The sequence below is a fragment of the Tachysurus vachellii genome, chromosome 12, assembly GCF_030014155.1.
Source record: "Tachysurus vachellii isolate PV-2020 chromosome 12, HZAU_Pvac_v1, whole genome shotgun sequence".
NCBI lineage: Eukaryota > Metazoa > Chordata > Actinopteri > Siluriformes > Bagridae > Tachysurus > Tachysurus vachellii.
The window spans coordinates 16,826,356-16,847,615 of NC_083471.1; the positions used below are offsets into that span (position 1 = coordinate 16,826,356).

The following is a 21,260-nucleotide window of genomic DNA, read 5'->3' on the forward strand; positions in this document are numbered from 1 at the left end:
ATAGGAGGGGAGGAGAGGAGAGGACATGGGAGGGGAGGGGAGAGGATAAGAGGAGAGGAGGGGAGGAGAGGGGAGGACATGGGAGGAGAGGAGAGGGGAGGACATGGGAGGGGAGGAGAGGGGAGGAAAGGAGATAAGAGGAGAGGAGCAGGGAGGAGAGGACAGGGGAGGGGAGGAGAAAGGAGGAGAGGACAGGGGAGGGGAGGAGAAAGGAGGAGAGGACAGGGGAGGGGAGGAGATGAGAGGGGAGGAGAGGAGAGGGGAGGAGAGGAGAGGGGAGGAGAGGAGAGGGGGCGAACATGGCCCAAGCCTCACTCCATCACTGTAAAATGATAAACTGTGTGCAGGCATTTCGTTTCTTTAACAAGATGCAAAATATTTAAAGTGGTGTAAAGTGTTTAACATGACGTACAGATTTTAATATGTTGTACAGAGCTGACTATGTTTAATATGATGTACGGTTTTTAACATGGTGTACAGTGTTTAACATGGTGTACAGTGTTTCAAGTAATGTACAGTGTTTAACATGGTGTACAGTGTTTAACATGGTGTACAGTGTTTCAAGTGATGTACAGTGTTTAACATGGTGTACAGTGTTTCAAGTGATGTACAGTGTTTAACATGGTGTACAGTGTTTAACATGGTTATGTACAGTGTTTAACATGGTGTACAGTGTTTAACATGGTGTACAGTGTTTCAAGTGATGTACAGTCTTTAACATGATGTACAGTGTTTCAAGTGATGTACAGTGTTTAACTTGGTGTACAGTGTTTCAAGTGATGTACAGTGTTTAACATGATGTACAGTCTTTAACATGATGTACAGTGTTTCAAGTGATGTACAGTGTTTAACTTGGTGTACAGTGTTTAACATGATGTACAGTGTTTAACATGATGTACAGTGTTTAACTTGGTGTACAGTGTTTCAAGTGATGTACAGTGTTTAACATGATGTACAGTGTTTAACATGATGTACAGTGTTTAACATGGTTATGTACAGTGTTTAACATGGTGTACAGTGTTTGACATGGTGTACAGAGTTTGACATGGTGTACAGAGTTTCAAGTGATGTACAGTGTTTAACATGGTGTACAGTGTTTCAAGTGATGTACAGTGTTTAACATGGTGTACAGTGTTTAACATGGTGTACAGTGTTTCAAGTGATGTACAGTGTTTAACATGGTGTACAGTGTTTCAAGTGATGTACAGTGTTTAACATGGTTATGTACAGTGTTTAACATGATGTACAGTGTTTAACATGATGTACAGTGTTTAACATGATGTACAGTGTTTAACATCGTTTACAGTGTTTCAAGCGATGTACAGTGTTTAACATGATGTACAGTGTTTCAAGTGATGTACAGTGTTTAACATGGTGTACAGTGTTTAACACGATGTACAGTGTTTAACATTGTTTACACTTTACACATTAATTGTTAATTGTTTACACTTTAACATTGTTTACCTCTAGGGTACAGTGTTTAACATGGTTTACAGTGTTTAACATGATGTACAGTGTTTAACATGATGTACAGTGTTTAACACGATGTACAGTGTTAAACATGGTGTACAGTGTTTCAAGTGATGTACAGTGTTTAACATGGTGTACAGTGTTTCAAGTGATGTACAGTGTTTAACATGGTTATGTACAGTGTTTAACATGATGTACAGTGTTTAATATGGTTATGTACAGTGTTTAACATGATGTACAGTGTTTAACATGATGTACAGTGTTTAACATCGTTTACAGTGTTTCAAGCGATGTACAGTGTTTAACATGATGTACAGTGTTTAACATGATGTACAGTGTTTAATATGGTTATGTACAGTGTTTAACATGATGTACAGTGTTTAACATCGTTTACAGTGTTTCAAGCGATGTACAGTGTTTAACATGATGTACAGTGTTTCAAGTGATGTACAGTGTTTAACATGGTGTACAGTGTTTAACACGATGTACAGTGTTTAACATTGTTTACAGTGTTTAACATGGTTATGTACAGTGTTTAACATGGTTTACAGTGTTTAACATGATGTACAGTGTTTAACATGATGTACAGTGTTTAACACGATGTACAGTGTTAAACATGGTTTCCAGTGTTTCAGGTGATGTACAGTGTTTAACATGGTGTACAGTGTTTCAGGTGATGTACAGTGTTTAACATGGTGTACAGTGTTTCAGGTGATGTACAGTGTTTAACATGGTTTACAGTGTTTCAGGTGATGTACAGTGTTTAACATGATGTACAGTGTTTAACACGACGTACAGTGTTTAACATGGTTTACAGTGTTTCAGGTGATGTACAGTGTTTAACATGGTGTACAGTGTTTCAGGTGATGTACAGTGTTTAACATGGTGTACAGTGTTTCAGGTGATGTACAGTGTTTAACATGGTGTACAGTGTTTCAGGTGATGTACAGTGTTTAACATGGTGTACAGTGTTTCAGGTGATGTACAGTGTTTAACATGGTGTACAGTGTTTCAGGTGATGTACAGTGTTTAACATGGTTTACAGTGTTTCAGGTGATGTACAGTGTTTAACATGGTGTACAGTGTTTCAGGTGATGTACAGTGTTTAACATGGTGTACAGTGTTTCAGGTGATGTACAGTGTTTAACATGATGTACAGTGTTTAACACGACGTACAGTGTTTAACATGGTTTACAGTGTTTCAGGTGATGTACAGTGTTTAACATGGTTTACAGTGTTTCAGGTGATGTACAGTGTTTAACATGGTGTACAGTGTTTCAGGTGATGTACAGTGTTTAACATGGTGTACAGTGTTTCAGGTGATGTACAGTGTTTCTGGTTTACCTTTTGGGGAAAATGTTTCCATGTTAAAATCTGTTGTTTTTTTTATATTAGAATTGAAGTAGGATGAGCGTTAAACTAAGCGGGAAACACTGCAATTTGCAAGTCAGTTGAGTTTAATTTAATTTGACTTAACTTTGTGTTTGATCCTGCATTCATCTTCTACTTTCCCACCTTTTTGTTAGTTTTTTTTTTTAAATCATTTCAAAACCAGTGTTTTTTTTGTATTACTTTTAGATCTTTATTTAGGGATCCAAGTACAGAAAGAGCAGGAACCTGTTTTTTATTTTGAGCTAATTTGCAATATATGCAAAACAGGGCTCTCTCAAGTTTTGAAGACAGGCAAGAGTGACATCTCTAACCCCCCCGACCCCTCCCCCCCCTTTTTGGACTCCTTTATCATTTGTAATGTTGGCTTTTTCAGCCATTTTTAGGGTCATTTTAAGGCTGCTTGTTCTGAGCAGGTGTTGTCAGTAAGCCAGGGCCCCGGCACCATCACAGGGCCCTCAGTTTGAGAACCACTGGCCTAAACTACTTGTTCTGAGCAGGTGTTGTCAGTGAACAGGCTGTAAACCTGTTGGCTAAGTTACAGACACTCATGAAAAACTCATGCTGATTATCTGGGAAACTTCTCTAACAGCAGTCAAAATGTCATAGTTTGTGTCAAACAAGTTGTGAATTCGTTGTAACATTACAACAGGAGATCATGACTTACTCTGTGCTCAAAGTGATGCTCGCAGCTCCAGTGGTTTTCTCTGTGGGTGAACGAGGATGATGCTGAACAATTCCAAGATATGCTTTTTTTTCATTGGTTGTTGCGTTAAATCTTACCCAGATACAATAGTGCTATTTTCTGATTGGCTATTGTGTAGCCTCTTTTTTGATTGACTGATAAGAACTCCAGGGGAGACGCGCTTGATTCCTGCCCGGTTCCATATATGTCTCTATGACTATACAACCTTTCATTGTTCTATAAGAGAAAAGACTCTGTTGTTCTGTAGAGAGCTTTTCAGCTCTTTTCAGCTCGTAGGCTGCATCGTGCACCAATGAGCCACAATAGAACCTTGATAACTCTGGTTCCAGCACTGGATGATTCAGTAGTTGGTTCAGAGTGAAGTGAAGTGAAGTGAAGTGACATACGGCTAAGTATGGTGTCCCATACTCAGAATTCGTTCTCTGCATTTAACCCATCCAAAGTGCACACACACAGCAGTGAACACACACACACCGTGAACACACACCCGGAGCAGTGGGCAGCCATTTATGCTGCGGCGCCTGGGGAGCAGTTAGGGATTCGGTGCCTTGCTCAAGGGCACCTCAGTCGTGGCCGGCCCAAGACTCGAACCCACAACCTTTGGGTTACGAGTCAGACTCTCTAACCATTAGGCCATGACTGCCCCCTCTAGATTCATGGTCTTACCCTTATGACTATGCAGCTTTTCAAAATTCTGAATCTCTTCTCTGCACAGGTGTCTTTTGGCTCAGGTTTTGCATGTTTTGGCCAGAAACACATGACATATGCTGCTCGCTGTAGACCTTCAGGGACACCTTAGTGAAACCCAATAGTCATCTCTTAATCATAAACTGTTGATATAAATCAGGTCTATTTGTCTCCATTTCCACCATAATTAAATTAAATTATCAGTTTGAGAGAAAGAGACAGATGAAGGATCAACAATTTCAACAAATGTGGCAGATGAATCAGCCATTTTATGAGCGATTTTAGATCAAATCCAATTTTCAAATCCGAGTCTTGTAAATCTGACTTAACATACAGTAGTCAATATTAGCTATACAGACTTGTGAAAAACATGAGGACACACGAAAGCCTGTGTGTGATTTTTTTTTTAATTAAACATATGAGAATTTGATCTTCATTTTAACAATATTGGACAAATGAAACGAATAAAACCAAATCATTTTTTTATTAATTGTAAAATTTAATTTTAGAAAAATACAATTTATTGTGAGAAAAAGTAAGAACACCACCACATTTATTTTTGTACTTAAAATAGATAAACTTACCTACAGGTGGATCACATCAGGTGCAAATTAATAGAATATTGTTACAGAGCATTTTGAAGAAGGCTTGTCTTATTTAAACATGAGATATTTAGTTAGGTTTGCTCTTAATTGTTGAAGTGAGAGGTATCACCATGGTGAGATCCAAAGGGCTCTCTGAGGCTTTCAGAAAGAAGATTGTTGATGCTTATGAGTCTGGTAAGAGATATATAAAAAGATATCAGCCATTCCACTGTATGAAAATAATTTGCAAGTGGAGAACAATTAAAACGTGTGTGTGTCCCCTGCGATGGGTTGGCACTCCGTCCAGGGTGTATCCTGCCAAGAGCAGACCACAAGATGCTTAAAGAAGTCTCTAAAAACCCCAAAATATCATCATCATCATCATCATCATCATCATACATTTGACATCAAGGTGCATGAATCTACAATCTGAAAAAGAGTGCACAACTTTAATTATGAAAGCTGTGCAAGGAGTAAACATTTACTGTCTAGGAAAAACATGAGGGCGAGTCTGAAGTTTGCCAAAGAACATAGCAACAAAGGCCAAGACTTCTGGAATAATGCACTTTAGACAGACGAGTCTATAATTGAATTATTTGGAGACCATAACAGATGGCATGTTTGGTGTAAACCAAATTCAGCATTTCAGCAAAAGAACCTTATACCAACTAAAGGAGAAACTGTTATGGTTTGGGGATGATTTGCTGCAGCAGGACCTGGTCAGCTCACCATCAAAGAGTCTACTATGAATTCTGCATTGTATCAGAAGGTGCTTGAGGAACATGTGAAGCCATCTGTCAAAAAATTAAACTAGACCTTGCAACATGACAATGAACCAAAACATACCAGTAATTTCACCAAGGACTCGCTGAAAAGTAAAAAACAGTTAAAGGCCAGACTTATAATCAGTTCCTCCTCCTCCTCCTCCTTCTTCTTCTTCTTCTTTTTCTTCTTCTTCTTCTGCAGGTGACTCATTTCTCATACAGTGCTCATGTTTCTTATATAGCGATCTGTTAATTACTTAATTAATTATTGATGGATTGGGCAGTCAGTATTAAGGAGTATGCATAAAAGATCACAACCAGCCTACATATTATTTTATTTTTTATTTTAATTATTTATTTAAAATTTTTTTATTTATTTATCTATCTATTTATTTATTTATCATATATTATTATTATGTATGTATGATATATTTATCATATTATCTATCTATCTATCTATCTATCTATCTATCTATCTATCTATCTATCTATCTATCTATCTATCTATCCATCCAGCTGCTGGATTGTGAATTGTGCATATAGGTACTAACTACATTTTGAATGTGAATCTGTCAGTTACTTTCGCGAGTGATTCCAAATGACTCTCTAGTGACTAGATACGTGCACTCATTAGGGTACGATATAATGTCTTCTACACCCTATATAGTGCACGACTTGACTGTTAGCATGCCATTTAGGATCCGCCTTCTTTTAAGCGCATTATATTGGCCGTTCGTTGCCTTGGTGATGGCAACGGCTTCCTTTGCTAAAGTGTGAGCTAACTACGTTAGCTACGGTAGGTACGTGGTAGGCAGGCTGTCTAGCACCAAACAAACTGAGGACCTAGATGATTTTAATAGCGTTTTCAGTTCATGAGATATTTCATTTAGCGAAATTAAGTGAAGAATAAAGTGCAACATGTCATTCAACTAAAGAAAACGCTCGCGCTGTTGCACCTTGAAGTAAACTGGAATGTGTTTACACTGGAGAACTTTCGCCATAAACCTGCTTTGCTAATGGAGTTAATTTACCTCATTTATGTATTTAAATCCTTGAAATAAAACCATTAATACTATTTGAATATTAATGTTAACTTGGTAGGTTGTTGTGAAGACAGAATGGAAGCGAAACACAGCATCAGTCTGGCAATGCTAAGGTATAAAATACTGCTATTAAGGTTGAGTGGTTATTATTTGTAAGCCATTTCAAGCTTGCAGAACCATTTCTTGCATGTAAATATAATTATTTTTGATGTAACAGCGTTTTGAATTGTTTTAACATCCTAAACAAAGTCACCAACAGCATGATTAATGTTGTATCTTGTATACAAGAACAGAGACCTCTACTGGTCATTATAACACAACATATAACAATTATCATCCTGAACATTATAGTGAGGAGCTGGAGAGAAGAACCAAAGAGACTCTGAAGCTTCAGGAAGAAGTTGAACAAGCCACGAAACTCACTTTGGAAAACATGGGTCGTGCATTCAGCAGCACAGACATGTCAGGAAATCCTATTTCTACACGTGAGGATATTTCTGAGAATACTGAGAATACGTATTATGTCAGTCTTTCATTTTGTGATACAGTACTTAGATTTACGTTTGCAGTAATGCATGTGAACTCTGAAGGTCATGAAGCTGAGGGATCTCAGGATTTTGGAGTTAACAGCCCAGATTCCTACATCTCTCCAATAAACTCTGATGTGGATGTGAATGGTGCAGGTTGTCTAAATTTCCAAGGCAGAGATGTTCTTGAACTTGCACTAGAGGATTATTCACAGCAAGTCTCAGAGCTCCAAAAGCAGCTAAGAGAGGTTAGAATCCAGATCGATTAGCCATGCAGAATTCTTTTATTATTATTTTTGTAAATCACAGCATGAACATTTTATGGTAAATAGGTGTTAAAGTAGTGCGAAACAATGTTGGACGCAGACCATAGGTCTCTTCATATTATTCATGTGTACACATGGATATGTGTATGTAATCCAGCGATGATGCCTTTCAGACGTATGAGCTACATGAACTGCAGAAGTTTAATTTTCATCAGTCTGTAATCAAATTAGAAAACAAACTGCAAGAAAGCCAAAGTGAGAAAGATCTCTTGGCAAACTTAAGGTAAGAGACTGAAGACTAAAATGTGTCATTTAAAATGTCAGAAAATTTAACTCTTCCCTGGTATAAACTGTATGTCTTAATATCTTTTCACAGACTAAACGAATCTGAGAAAAATGCAAAGCTATTGGAGCAGCTGCAGGCATCTCAGCTGGAGCTGCACTTGCTAAAGCAGGCAGAAGGCCAGAAACTGATGGAAGCTGATGACAAATTGAAGACCTTAAACAGGAGATCAGAGATGATGACACAAATGTTGCAGGACATCTTTATCAGGCTTTCAGATTATGAGAAGCGAAGTGGAAAAAGTAGGTGTTTTTGCTATGACGGAGCCTTCAACCCTAGCCAGCTTCATCTGGGACCTGCAGTGGAGAAAGCACTACTAGACCTGGAGAATGACAACCATGGCCTCCAGGAAAAACTGCAAATGGTTTGTCACTATCTTATTTATTTTTGGATTTCCTCTGGTTTCTCAGGTTTCCTTGTACTATCTGGATAATTCTTTGCAGGTGTATTTACTACACTTACTAAACCATGGTGAAATGCTTCCTGAAAATGAGTGATGAAGGAGCAGTCAGAGATGTTACTGTAGTCAGTCAGTTTTTGAGTCATGTGAAGCTAACTGGTCTGAATCTAAATATTTAAGGGAGGCTTCTCTTCACAGTGTTGCCTCTGAATCCAGGCAACTAAAACACATGTTGCTTTGGCTAGGATACATAAATGCTTTGGCAAAAGAGGGAGCTTTTTAAACATGACTTCTGACAAACAGGAAGACATGACTCCTTGTCCTGATTAGTTTATTGTTCCTGGTCCACGTTATTGCTTTGATTCAAAAACTAAGAACAGCAGTAGCAGCACTTATATTTTATTGAAAACTGATGGAATGTAAGGAGACAAACTAGAAAATCTGTGCCACCATTAATTAGTGTTTAACCAACTTAAATGGTGCCAACATAATGAGATGAACCACTTAGGAATTGTTTATATTTGTTTTCAACAGGTGCAGAGACAACTGAAAGACCTGCAGGAAGAGGGTCAAGAAAAAAAAGAGTGTCTTCTACAGGATTATAAGGAAAGGTATGGCTCCATTTAACTAGAGTATAAGACCAAATTTATTACTTGATCATTAATACAGTGACACATTATGTATTTTTTACCTGTACCGTTGTGGAAGATTGGCTATAAATTTATATTTGACCTTTGTTATTGTTTTTGGAGCAAGAATGGAGAAACTCATTACCAGTCATGAGCAGAAGGTGGCGATGTTGACTGAGAAACTGAAAAACTCTCAGACTACCACAGATGGCCTGCAACACCAGTTAGATATATTACAGTAAGAGTGGTGCTCACATATCACAATATAGACCTAATGCTTTAAGAATTTTGCTGTGTCTAAAGTGTCCGTGCAATCAATAGAATATGAAACGGCTAACCTTAAAAAGCAGGAATGGCTCTTGGTTTATTCCAGAAGAAATCTGGTCAAAACATCTTGAACCACTTTTAAATACGATGCAGACCCAGAGTCTTTTAACCCAGAATCTTTCTATAAATAACTAGTTTATAGTTTCAACTGATCTCTGTTTTGTGTTCATGCAAGACAACAGCTCCAGGGCCAAACCACACAGCACCAATCAGAGATGAGTAATATGGAGTCTGCTCTCTCTCTACTGCGCTCAGACCTGCTGGAGAAACAGAAGAGCTACACGGCTAAAGTAAGGCAAAAACAAGCTCAAAAAATTACTACTCCACAAGATTTCAGATGAATGAATGAATGAAGCTCTGTTGGAGCAAGTAATATGACAATCACATGCTGTTTTTCTCAGCATTTTCTGTTTACTCAAAAAACATGCTTGCGGAGGCTGCAAATTATTCTGATTTCTTGGAAAGGGAGTAAACCTGTTGATCCTCAAATAGGTCAGTGTTCTAGAGGAGGCGCTGGCTCATGCAAAATCCCTGGCAGAGCAGGTCCAAAGAGAGAGAGACCTTTTACTCCAGCAAGCTGTGGATCAGGACACCCAGCTGTGCAGACTTACAGTAATACACGGTTAACATTAATGCACATTACACTTCACAAAGTCAGACATACATTTTAGAGAGGGTTTCATGGACATCTGAGCTTTCTCAGAAACACACTTCATCAGTTTGACAATTTTTATATTAAACACAACGACAATCCTTCTTACTCCAAATCCACAAGGTGCATAATGCCCCCCCATAGGATTTTTATGATATGACTTACTAATCTTTACTTATTCTGCCTGTGACAACTGATAAAGGAGTTGATGAGAGTTTGATCACAGCACAATTTACAGAATTTTGTGGTACAATTGTTTGTATGACAACAACTCTACCACTCCATCCCAGACAGAGCTCCGACAGACTGCAGAGGAGCTGTGCCAAGAGCGGCAGCAGAGGCAAAAACTGGAGCAGCGCAGTCTCAGAGTCCAGCAGATTGAAAATCTTGTCCGATCTCCTAGAGAGCAGTGCCAGAGACATGAGGACATTCAGGTTTGTAGAAAAAAATGCTGTGAATGTAAATGACCTTAGTCTGTAACTACATTATCTTAGTCTGAACATCTGAAGACTTGTATCCTGATTTAGTGTAATGCATATACGTACACCATTTGACTGTACTTTTTTATATTTAAGTTATCAGGTACAGAGTTGCAAGGAATAGAGGAAGAGCTAGAGCCGTATCATGGTGGGATACAGCAGCTCAAGCAGGCCAGCAAAAACACCCAGTGTTTGCATGTGAGAAACCAGGAAACAGCTAGTATTTCTTATATTTGATTCATTTGATCTAAATCTCATTCTCAGTTATTGCTTTTGTCATTTTCTTCTGTTGGCATTACAAAACATATAAAGTAGAAATTATTATAAATGCCTTAAAAGCTTATCATCTGGAACCACTTAAGACAGACAGTGCAGTCACACTAGTTCAGTGCAGCTTTTGGCCAAACAACATGCTCTTTCACACAAATTGTTAAATGATTTGTATGAAATGCCATGTGGAATGATGTATGTAATGCAGGGGCAGGGCAGCAGGGAGGCCAGGAGGCTTCGGTCTCTTCCGGATGAACGGAATGCAGAGCTGCCACTGAAGCAGCCAGAAGTTCAACAGGGCCGGGCTCAGCTGGAGGAGGCGCACACACAGGTGCAGGCACTAAAAACTGAGGTGGAGCTGTTGAAGCTCAGACTGGAAGATGGAAAAAAAAGTGGTGAGTTGCTTATGAGTTCTCTGGTGGCCCTGGAGCAGGAGAGGAAGAGCTTGGCCAAGCAACATGAAGCGCTCCGGCTGGACAACCAGCAGCTCAGGGTAAATCTGCGAAGGATGCAAAGTTAAAATAATGTTTCTTTTAACTTTAATTACATTTTCAAGATCTACAGATTTGTTCACAATGTGAACAAACATTCACACCTATTGGCAAATTAGAGAAGGCAATCCACCCACCGGCATTTTTTTTTCCAGAGGAGTAGAGGTGGGGTGGTTGGAGGCGTTTATTCTTTTCTTTTTTTTTCTTCTTTTTTGTGCGTGTGTTTGTGTTGGGCAGAAAAAAACAAGGAACATGGAGGAGACCATTGCAGACACGGGGAGAAGGCCAAGGGGGCAGTAGGCCAGGGATCAGACCAAGGATGTTCTCTGCCAATAGAAACTGCATTCTTGTCTTTATTAATCACCATCTCACTGGCTTGCAGTATATGGGTTATATTTAGAGTTGGTTATGAATATGTAGTCTGAATTAATCACTTAATCACAATTGCATGAATCTGCTGCTTCTTATTGCGAGATGGTCAGTGTATTGTAAAGTAAGGAACCACAGTATTAATATTGTTACATAATACATGAAATTCATATTATTGTCATATTATCCAGAACTAATTAAATTTGTTAGTTAACTTTATGAAGGGAATTAATTTCAATACTGAATATTGTTTGATGTTCAACCTTCTTTGCCCTTGGAGGTGTTATGAAAGGGAACTGGCCAGGGTTTGAACACACAACTTGTTGACACTAACCTAGAATTGCAAATGCTAATAGGTAGCATTCAAAACTCTGGTCTATGCATATGTTATAATGTGTACTTGTCTGTGTGAACAGGCTGCCCTTCTGGAGGCAGAACTGAGGCTGAGTGCTGTGGAGCAGGAGAAGACCCAGCGGTGGGCAGCTCTGTCAGAGAGAGCCAGCAACATCCACCAGCTAACTCTGGAGAAACAGCAGATGACTGCTGAGCTGGAGAGTCAGCGCAAGGAGCTAGACCAGTTCAAAGGTAAAGAAAACTACTAGTCTGACTGTTCCAGATGTAGTAGTTTGAAAAATACATTTGCATATTTAAACTGACATTTTCTTCCAAACTGATAATGTGGTGAGTTTCAGAGACCCTAGACATTTCAAATGCCCTTTCTGTTTCATTTCTACATCATAATGGGCAGTGCGAAACATCTGGATACTTCCTGTGCACATGTGGATGCATACTGAGATGTTGCAACACAGCCACTTAGTGGCATATGGCACAGTATTTTCAGTAGATACTGTTGTCACACAGCCATCTTTTTCTTTCTACGTTGTGCATGTGTACATAGATAATTACAGGTAAACTTTATGGACCTATTCGATTATCAGGTTTTTGAGAATGTTTGAGCTACAGCTGACCTTTCCTCCATAGCCTCCTTGCAGCTCTTCCCTACTGGCTTGCTTCTCCTCTGAATATTCAAAATCCTCTGCCATCTAGCAACTAGCAGGATTTTTGGCTAGTGTTTCCGAGTGGTATTTTCTCTTAACATACCATGCGCTATATAATGTTAAGCTGGATTTCTTCTAATCCACATATCTGGGTTATAGTCTCTATAGTCTCTATAGTCTTCCTGACTCACAAAATACCCCCTATTTAATGTGTCAGCTACTATGAGCCCCTACAAAGAATCAGGCCATGCATTACACAGTCTCTGTCATCAGCCCGACAGCCATGATACAGTGCCCTGGCTCACAGTAAGCAAAAAATAATTGCTCCATAAAACTGTGAAGAGCAGGTTACCTGGTTAATCAATATAAGGCTATATTAATAAAGAATGCTACTCAGCTCATCACCCAAATGTGTGATTTGGTTGAGTACTATGTGTGGTATTCATTTCTTGGGGGTATTCTAGGATTTCCCCCTAAGCTTGTTGACTATTAGCATTTCATAAGTGTGTTTTCTGCCTTTGGTTTGACCTTGTCACCTGGAGCCTGTCTCAGGTGACCACAAGGAGCAGGTTTAGATGCAGGGCATTCTTAACAGCAGGAGTCCTGGAGAAAGGAAATGGTTTCTCCTCTCACACAGGATGTTCTCGGGTGGCCTCAGTGAGAGTAACTCCTCTACAGTGGTATTACAGACACATTGTTGAGATACATATGTACAGAAGAGTGGTGTCTGCATCCAGAAGTCTCAGAATCACACTTCTTTGCCAGCTCAAAACTCAAAACCAGCTCATTTGTGCTCTCTAGCAGACCTGGACAGCCCCCTGAGACTGGATGCCCTGATACACTAGCCTGAAACTGGCCCCAGCCTATAGATTTCAGCATCTAAGCCACAGAGTCTTGCCTGTGGTCACACTTCCTACTTGTAGGTTCCTACTAATTGTGGTTTTCTAAACACAGAATAACAACCACAGTTTCCTGCCATTAAGGAACCAGCTCCAGCTTGGCAAGCCTCTTCAAGGAAAAGATGGCTGTATGAAGGGCCATAGCTAGTAATTTTGGGGCTCTCTGTATGGTGCAGGCCCTGTTATTCATACACAACTTCAAATCGAAACTTATTTACTCAATATTGTAATAATATGATTAAGCTTATTATGCGCACAACAGTATAGTCAAACCAAGGGACAGATTGACAACTGGAATTTAGTGGACCCCCACAAAATGACCATGAACCCCACTAATGATGACTAGTACAGTATTTATTTCAATGGTATCTATTGCAAATTCTGTATAATGTCACTATGACATTTTTTGAAAGGTCTGGACATGCATGCATACACCCACAAGGAGTTACCAAACATACATATGTTAGTATCAGTTTGTATAGTAATGACTGGCATTGTGTTGGTTCTCTCTATTAGAAGAGCAAGAGGTTTTAAGAGAAGAACACAGAAGGAAAACCGATGAGCTGCAATGGCAGAACAGCAAGCTAAAAGCCCAGCGTAATACCATCCAAAACGACTTGGAGAAAACCAAGAGTACCCTCAAAGCACTGGAGGGTGCTGATGAACACGGTACATACACCATATACAGTATATAGGGTACACCATATATAAGGCAACCTTTAGAGAAGTTAAAATGTAAAGCAAAAAGAACTGCAGTCTATATATTTTTCCTATCCACTCTGTAAATTTAACAGTGCCAATGTATTTCTCTAATATTGCTCTAGTAATTACTATTTTGACTTTTTGACATCCATTGTAATCTGCAATGGATTATTGGGTCATTTTGAACACATCCCCAATTGGCACCTCATATTAACATCACGTTAACTGACCACACCACAGCACAGTGAGGTTCTCCATCACTATATAGCACAATATACAGCATAGATTATCCTCAGTGTCTGTGTATAGCTGATCAAACATTTTGGAGAAAACTGCACAAGCTTAAATAAAGTGCAGAGTGCATTAATATAATCTTATGGGTGTGCCTTTATGTTTGTCTCCTGCCATTACTGTTACTATGGTTCATACTTCGAATGCACATAAATTGTAGTTAACAGATGTTTAAATTTTGTCTGGTTTAAATTACATACTTTTAGATATTACTGTACTTAAATACCTGCCATCTAATTGTAGTAAGCCATGTACATTTTAATTCAGTTTGATTCTATTAAAGTACTCACTTCATCTTAAAAACTGATACAAAGCATTCTCTAGCACGTTGTCTTCTGTAGACTTAAGTTAGTTAGCTGTAACTAAATGGAACTAAATGTAGCCATTGCATGCACTCCCAATATGAAAGGAGAGCAGGAATCATTTGTGCAGTCCCTCTCTGAAATTCCCATTTACTTATTAAACACAAACAAAAAGGCCATTTTCAATTAGTCTGTCTTTACAATGACACAATGGGGAAACAAGGGCCAGTGTGGCACTCGCTGACCCCCTAGGATCATTTACTATTTGTGAACATATCAAAGCCCTGGGAAAAGAATGTATAGGAAGTGTTAATGTATATAAGTACAAATATAGAACTACCTCTCCAGTAAACAGGCCGCGCTTGAAGGATGAGGATGTTTTTATAATCAGCCGTCTTTTTTGTGTGATGGTAATTCACATTCATTGAGGGAGGTGAGATGCGGGCCAGGTTAAAATAATAGGTGGAAGACTCTGACCCTGTGGTTGCATTTGGCTTTTTTTTTTTTTTAAGGATTGTGTTCATGTGTGTAGCCTTCCCTTCATTTTCCTTTAGAATAGCAGGAAGGCTACATACTGGGTTCCTAGTTTTGGAGCATCTTGGTTCACTAGTTTCCTCCTATTATTCTTCCTCCTCATATTCGATGTGTTTTTCCATCATGTGACGGTGTAATCCGACTCTGCTGCTCAGCCATTTGTTCGTTTGCTCTACGTCATCATGGTACGATCGTTACAGCAAGAATCTGTCTAGTGGTAAATACTTTGGAAAGCATTGTGTTTATATTGGCTAGGTTCTGACCTCTGGTGTCTAGTTTCTATAAGACTATTTGTTATATTGCTTTTGTGTTATTGCATGGTACATAGGCGATTGTGAAGAGAATAGGAACAGTGTGGTCCCATATGACGCAAGCTTCAGTCTTTACAGAAGCTAAACAAAGCATCCATTGAATCTCTGGCTGAAACTTAACAGAGTGCTATGTCTCTTTCTTTAGGTCATGTGAAAAAGATATTCTGAATTTTGATTCCAGTTTTAATTTTGGTCGCAGATTTACATGGTCTGTGCATCAACAGAATAATACATAACAGTGTTATATCACAATGACTAGTATGCCATTGTATAGTATGCCATAGTAATGCCATTAGTAACTCTTTGATAAAGCCTCAAAACATTTTTTTAACATCTTTTTTTTTGTTTGTTTTTTTTATTATAATTTTTTGTAAGTGTTTGGTGCTATATGTGGTCTTTCAGGACTAAAGGTTGCCTTGGGCATCCAGAAGCAGATCACTGCCAAGCGAGAACAGGTTGACTTACTTCAGAGCCGTGTACAGATGCTGGAGGAGAGCACAGAAAATCTCACTCAGGTACAGCACTTTAACAGCAACTCCAATGACAAACACTGTCACCTGTGGCACTAAGAACCGACTCAAAGCAGAAGCTAGAATAACAGTGGGTTCTACTAGGTCACTTTTCACCAACCTAAAAGATGCCTGTAATATTCACAGTAATGACAGAAGCATCTGCATTATCATTACAACTCACAATAATGCATTTATGTTGTGCAACATGAAGGTCGTGTTTGGATGAATTTTATCCCAAATTTATCCCTACTCAGTATTTTGTTTAAGCAGCAATAAAATAAACTTCAATTAAATTACTGGAAAGATGATTGATCAGTAAAGGGTTAAATAGGGCAATGTTGCTTTTAATGGCATCAACATTGTCCCTAACAAATGGGCTACAGTGGAAAAAATACATATATTTTCTTAAATATTTATTTCTTTCCAGCAGGCCTCCCAAGTTTGAATTAATCACTATCCTGCTTGAAGATGATGCTGTTAATAAGTAAGATTAACCCAGCTCCTGTGTTTTGGTTGTTGGACTCTCAGGAGAAGAATGAGCAGGTGATGAAGAGCAAACGTCAAGCACATATGCTACTTTTTGAGAGGGAGAGAAGAAAAAGGCTTGGAACTGAGTTGGAGGCTTACCGTACTAAGGAGAACCTGCTGAAGAGCGAAATTGAGCGGCTTGCCACAGCTCTGAACGAGGTTCTCTTAAATCTTATGGTCTGTTTTTAAAAGACACACACACCCCTAAACATTATATTTATATTTATATATATATATATATATATATATATATATATATATATATATATATATATATACATATATACATACATACATACATACATACATACATGGTGTATTTATTCAGACTGGTTCTCTCGGGTGATTTCGATTAGGACTCATCTCTTTGACACACTTTGACAAAATTATGCCTTTGAACCCCTATAATGAAAATCAATGATAGCTCTACTGAAAGCCACAATATATTGTTTATATCCGAAGACTTTTTTGCTTTATCTCTTCCAGATGTCTGACAGTTTTGTAGAGTGCCAAGAGTACATTCAGAAACAACAGCAAGAGATCATGAGGCTGAAACTCCAGCACACACTAGAGCTGAAGGTATGCTTTGTACTGAGATTTCCAGTCAGCTGTGCTAACAGGAATTGCTATCATTCACATCGTGACAGTGTTCAACAGTATAATACTGCTTTGTATATTTTGTCTAGGAGGGCCAGAACTTACGATCCACAAGTGCCATAACTGAGCAGGGACAAGACTTACAAGCTACGAACAACATCTACACATCACCCATCACCAGCCCATCAATTCCAGCACAAATACCCTTTCAAGCTCAGTCTGCCAGCATAAATATTAGTAGCCAGAAGTGTAGCCCAGTTGTGGAGCTGCAGAGCCTGGTTAAAGAGCTACGCAGTGTGATCGATATGGAGCAGTGCCCTGATACAAGCTACACCAGCATAAGGAGGAGTAGAAAGTAAGAGTCTTGTCTCAGATCAGTCATTGTGGATCTCTTTTAAAGAGCATCCATAATAAGAGAAGCCATGAGAGTGAAAGCTTTTATCAGAAAAAGGGTGTTAGTAAGAGTTTTTTAAATCTTTCTGAAGACATGACATGTAGTGTGGGTATAACTCCATTTACTAAGAAAATCATGGCTAAGAAAATCATGGAAGACCTGTTTAAAACTCACTTATAAGTGCAAATGCTGCTGTTGATGTCCACAAACTAATAAGTAGCCAAAAAAAATTTTTTTTCTAATGTTGCTCACAATAATATACAACACAACAATAGATATTTGACATTGAGACAAAAAATATGCAATGCGCTAGAGGAAAATGCACTATTTAAAGGTGGGGTCTCCATTATTTGAGAAATGCTTCAGAAAAGACAAACGGGACGACAAACTAAACAAAAATCAAATCAAACGTGTAGCCAATGAGCAGAAAGGGGCCTGTCTTGTCAATATGGGCAGAGAGAGTGTTCAGTGCGCATGTGTGACATTAGCAGAAAGCGGTTTTAACATTGACATGGAGGATAAAAACAAAGAAAGAAAGCGAAGAAAGGCTTACGATAAGGCAAGAAGTAGGTCCAGTGTTAATATAGGATCAGCTTTCCAGCGCTGGAGAGAACTGAAGGAGCGGGAAGTGGGCCACATATTCACAGATTAGATTTTTCCCGAGTCAATAACTCCTGAACTAAACGCTGTTACTACACAAATAACACCTCTTTTCTATCGTATGTAATGTAGAGAGGCAGCTACAACCGTGTTTTGTTAGTAGCAGCATTTAGCTCAGGAGTTATTGACTCGGGAAACTCCAATCTGTAAATATGCGGCCAACTTTACTTAAGGTTGTTTTTTCCTTCTCGATAGGTGAGTAAGGTTGGTTTTGCTATGTTTCACACAACTAATATATTCCGTCCTTTGCATGATTATGCTTGTGTTTCATTTTTGCTTGTTTGTTTATCTGCAATCGTATTGTTCTTCCCTTCAGCTATGATAGACACATTTCTTTCCATTAGTTGCCTGGGTTACGCATGTATGTGTGGGCGGAGCTATCAATACAGGGGTGGGACCCATTTGGGTTAGGGGCGTGTTTGTTTTGGTGATTTTATATGTCAACATTGGCTTTCAAACATCGGAGACCCTGCCTTTTAAACGTCTGAAAAATATTGTGTTCAAATAAAACAGGTTGCATTTGAATAGAGTTAAGGTCATACGTTATTTTTCCTTATGGAAAACATGTAAAAAAATAAATAAAAATGATAATAATAAATTTGCAATAAGTTGCTCAGTTGCTACTTTTGTAATATTTGTGTATGCATTTCTCAGTTGCCTCTGTTGAATGGGGGCAAATATGTGAAAGATGCTGAAAAAGCAAAGAATGTGTTGGACCTAAAGGATTTTTCTAAAGAACAGTGGGCAGTTAATCTGCTCAGGACAAGCTGTAACAACATATAAGTAACAGCAGTTGATAATCAACATCAACATTTGAACTGGTTCATTTTATATGCTGCAAGCTACATACACACATATGGTCCCAACTGTATATATTAGAAATACAGATATATCTTTGTTCGTTAGAGATCTAATCTCGTATGACTTCCTTAACAACTGCCCCTGGGTTTTGTTTTGCCAGTAAATGGAAATCAGTCAATTCATCTTTATAGTAATGTGATTAATGGAATTTTCAGGTGGTTTTCAAACAAGCAAAACTATATTTGGTGTAATTTAAATATTAGATCATTTCTCTAATATAGATGCCTGTAGTTTACAGTGATGCCTGTAGTTGATATTGTAACTGATTTAAAATCATGTTGTTGTAATAGCTTGATCATTTGTGACTGAAATGCAGTTTTTATGCAGAGATGAAGTGACCGGGAACACTGAAGGTGAAAGTGGGATGACGATGACAAGTATCAGTTACAAGTGAGAAGATCTTTAACCTAAGATTGCGTAAATTTGCCATCATTGCTTTTTCCTCATGCATGAGTGTGTGTTACTGCTGTCATTGCATGAAGCTTGCTTGTGTGAGATTCACTTCAATGTCAGTCTCTCTTCTGTAACACGTGATTATATGACAAAACTTCCTATGGTTTAAATTCCTCTCTTTCTTCATTCTGTGTTGCACTATTAATGCACACTTCCTTTAATGCACACTTGGCCTTCCCCGCATGTGTTGCCATAATGCAGTGAGCAAGAGCCAGTTCAAGTCCCTAACTTCAAAGAGGACGTGAACACAGCTAACAGTGAGTGTACTGCTAAAATGACTAATGTAATTAATAAATGGACACTTCTGTTTACAGTAGCAAATCCCCTACCTCTTAACCTCTTGAAATCTGATCAAGAGCATATAGTGAACATTAATTTTGAATTGAATTTTATGTATAAAATGCCATGTTCCCTATAATTTAATGTGTATTTGTTGGTGATTATTTCTTTTTTTCATAGAGGAAGCTGGACTGAGAGTTTGTCATCCTCAGGACAATTCATTTTGTGTAGCAGCACCGGGAAGGAGGTCTCCAGTACACTCCCTCCTGACCTCTGTCCTTCCAAGCAATACCCATTATAGCCATAGGACACAAAGCCCTGCACTTTCTGTGCAAACATGTAAGCCTTTATTTTATTTTATAAGCCTTTTTAGTTTATACTGTTTTAGCATCATAATTGTCGAACACAAGCCTAGATGTAACTGGTTTGCAACATTATGAGTGACTAAAGGTTTATTTATATATTAGTATTAAAAATGCTATTGAATATTTGAGATCTATTGTTCTACTTGCAATATGCTATATAGCCAAGACTTTATGGACACCATGCATCACACACAAGCAAGCCTTTCCCAAACTGGCCACAAAGTTGGAAGCACACAATTGCACAGGATGTTAACTGTAGCTTTGCAATTTCCCTTTAATGTCCCTGTGCACAAAAACCTATTATAACATAAAAGGGAACCGAAATATATCCTGGCATATGCCATATGTCAAGCTGGTTAAAAGCTCTTTTGTAAACTAAACCACTGTAACAACCTGATGCCAGAAATGGAATCTGAATAAATGTAATTAATAATTTGTATCTTTTTACATCTATAATTTCTGTAATTATGCATCTGTCATTTACATAAAATTTAAAAACAAAGTCTTTTAAAACTAATATTTAATGAGTTCTTCTCAACCAGGCACTTATTGAAGTCACAGCTTTCTTGTTTAAAGCTTAAATGTCTCCTTTTAAATGTTTATAATGAAAGAATATATTTGAATACTAAAATAATTTAGTAATTATTTCCAAATAATGTTCATTTGGCATTGTATGTCGATATACAGTAAATATGCTTATATATATTTATTGAAACAGCTATCATTAAGCAAGCTGAAATAACAAGGCAGACATGCAAGAAACAGCAGAGCAAGCTGACTAGCCTTCAGAACAAAGCAGAGGATCATCAAATAAAGACTCAAGGTAAGAGTATTGCTGAGAGTACAAACAGTTTTTAAAGATTTTGTTTTTTTTAATAGTGTGGAATCTTATATTACTGTTTGTCTGACACTTTTGCAGAAATGACCTCTGTGATTAAAAGCCAGGAAAAGATGAGGAGGATCAAAGAGAGAAAAACACTCAAAAAAGATAAGCGTCTAGACCATACAGAGGACCGAAGAATTAACTTACAAAGCAAATAAATGTTTTTTTATATATAAAAATGGAATATAAACTTGATAAATGACTATGATCTGGCAAAAAGTTATTTAAACTCATAATTTAAATAAAGGACATTTCCAAATTTTTTACAGTTAATAATAGTAATGAGTGTTATCCA

At 38.2% G+C, this 21,260-nt stretch overlaps 1 protein-coding gene across 1 annotated transcript; it reads left to right on the forward strand.

The window, feature by feature from the left end:
* The first annotated feature begins 6,339 nt into the window (after nt 1–6,339).
* Nucleotides 6,340–21,258, forward strand: LOC132855271 (coiled-coil domain-containing protein 158-like). The gene is made up of 24 exons (XM_060884114.1): nt 6,340–6,396; nt 6,702–6,756; nt 6,995–7,128; nt 7,234–7,418; nt 7,610–7,719; nt 7,813–8,143; nt 8,714–8,790; nt 8,936–9,046; nt 9,311–9,425; nt 9,628–9,747; nt 10,078–10,221; nt 10,363–10,464; nt 10,745–11,029; nt 11,813–11,981; nt 13,810–13,962; nt 15,836–15,948; nt 16,474–16,650; nt 16,960–17,052; nt 17,160–17,425; nt 19,313–19,375; nt 19,640–19,695; nt 19,898–20,056; nt 20,801–20,905; nt 21,002–21,258. Exons 2-24 carry the CDS (start codon nt 6,719–6,721, stop codon nt 21,121–21,123), a joined length of 3,228 nt encoding a protein of 1,075 aa, XP_060740097.1. The 5' UTR covers nt 6,340–6,396; nt 6,702–6,718; the 3' UTR covers nt 21,124–21,258.
* Nucleotides 21,259–21,260: the final 2 nt, after the last annotated feature.

What these genes read in the sequence shown, in the direction of transcription:
- LOC132855271 (XM_060884114.1), top strand. Translation starts at nt 6,719, where the DNA reads ATGGAAGCGAAACACAGCATCAGTCTGGCAATGCTAAG. An exon ending in ATCAGTCTGGCAATGCTAAG is followed by an intron (nt 6,757 to 6,994) that starts GTATAAAATACT and finishes TGAACATTATAG; the next exon opens with TGAGGAGCTGGAGAGAAGAA. An exon ending in TCATCAAATAAAGACTCAAG is followed by an intron (nt 20,906 to 21,001) that starts GTAAGAGTATTG and finishes ACACTTTTGCAG; the next exon opens with AAATGACCTCTGTGATTAAA.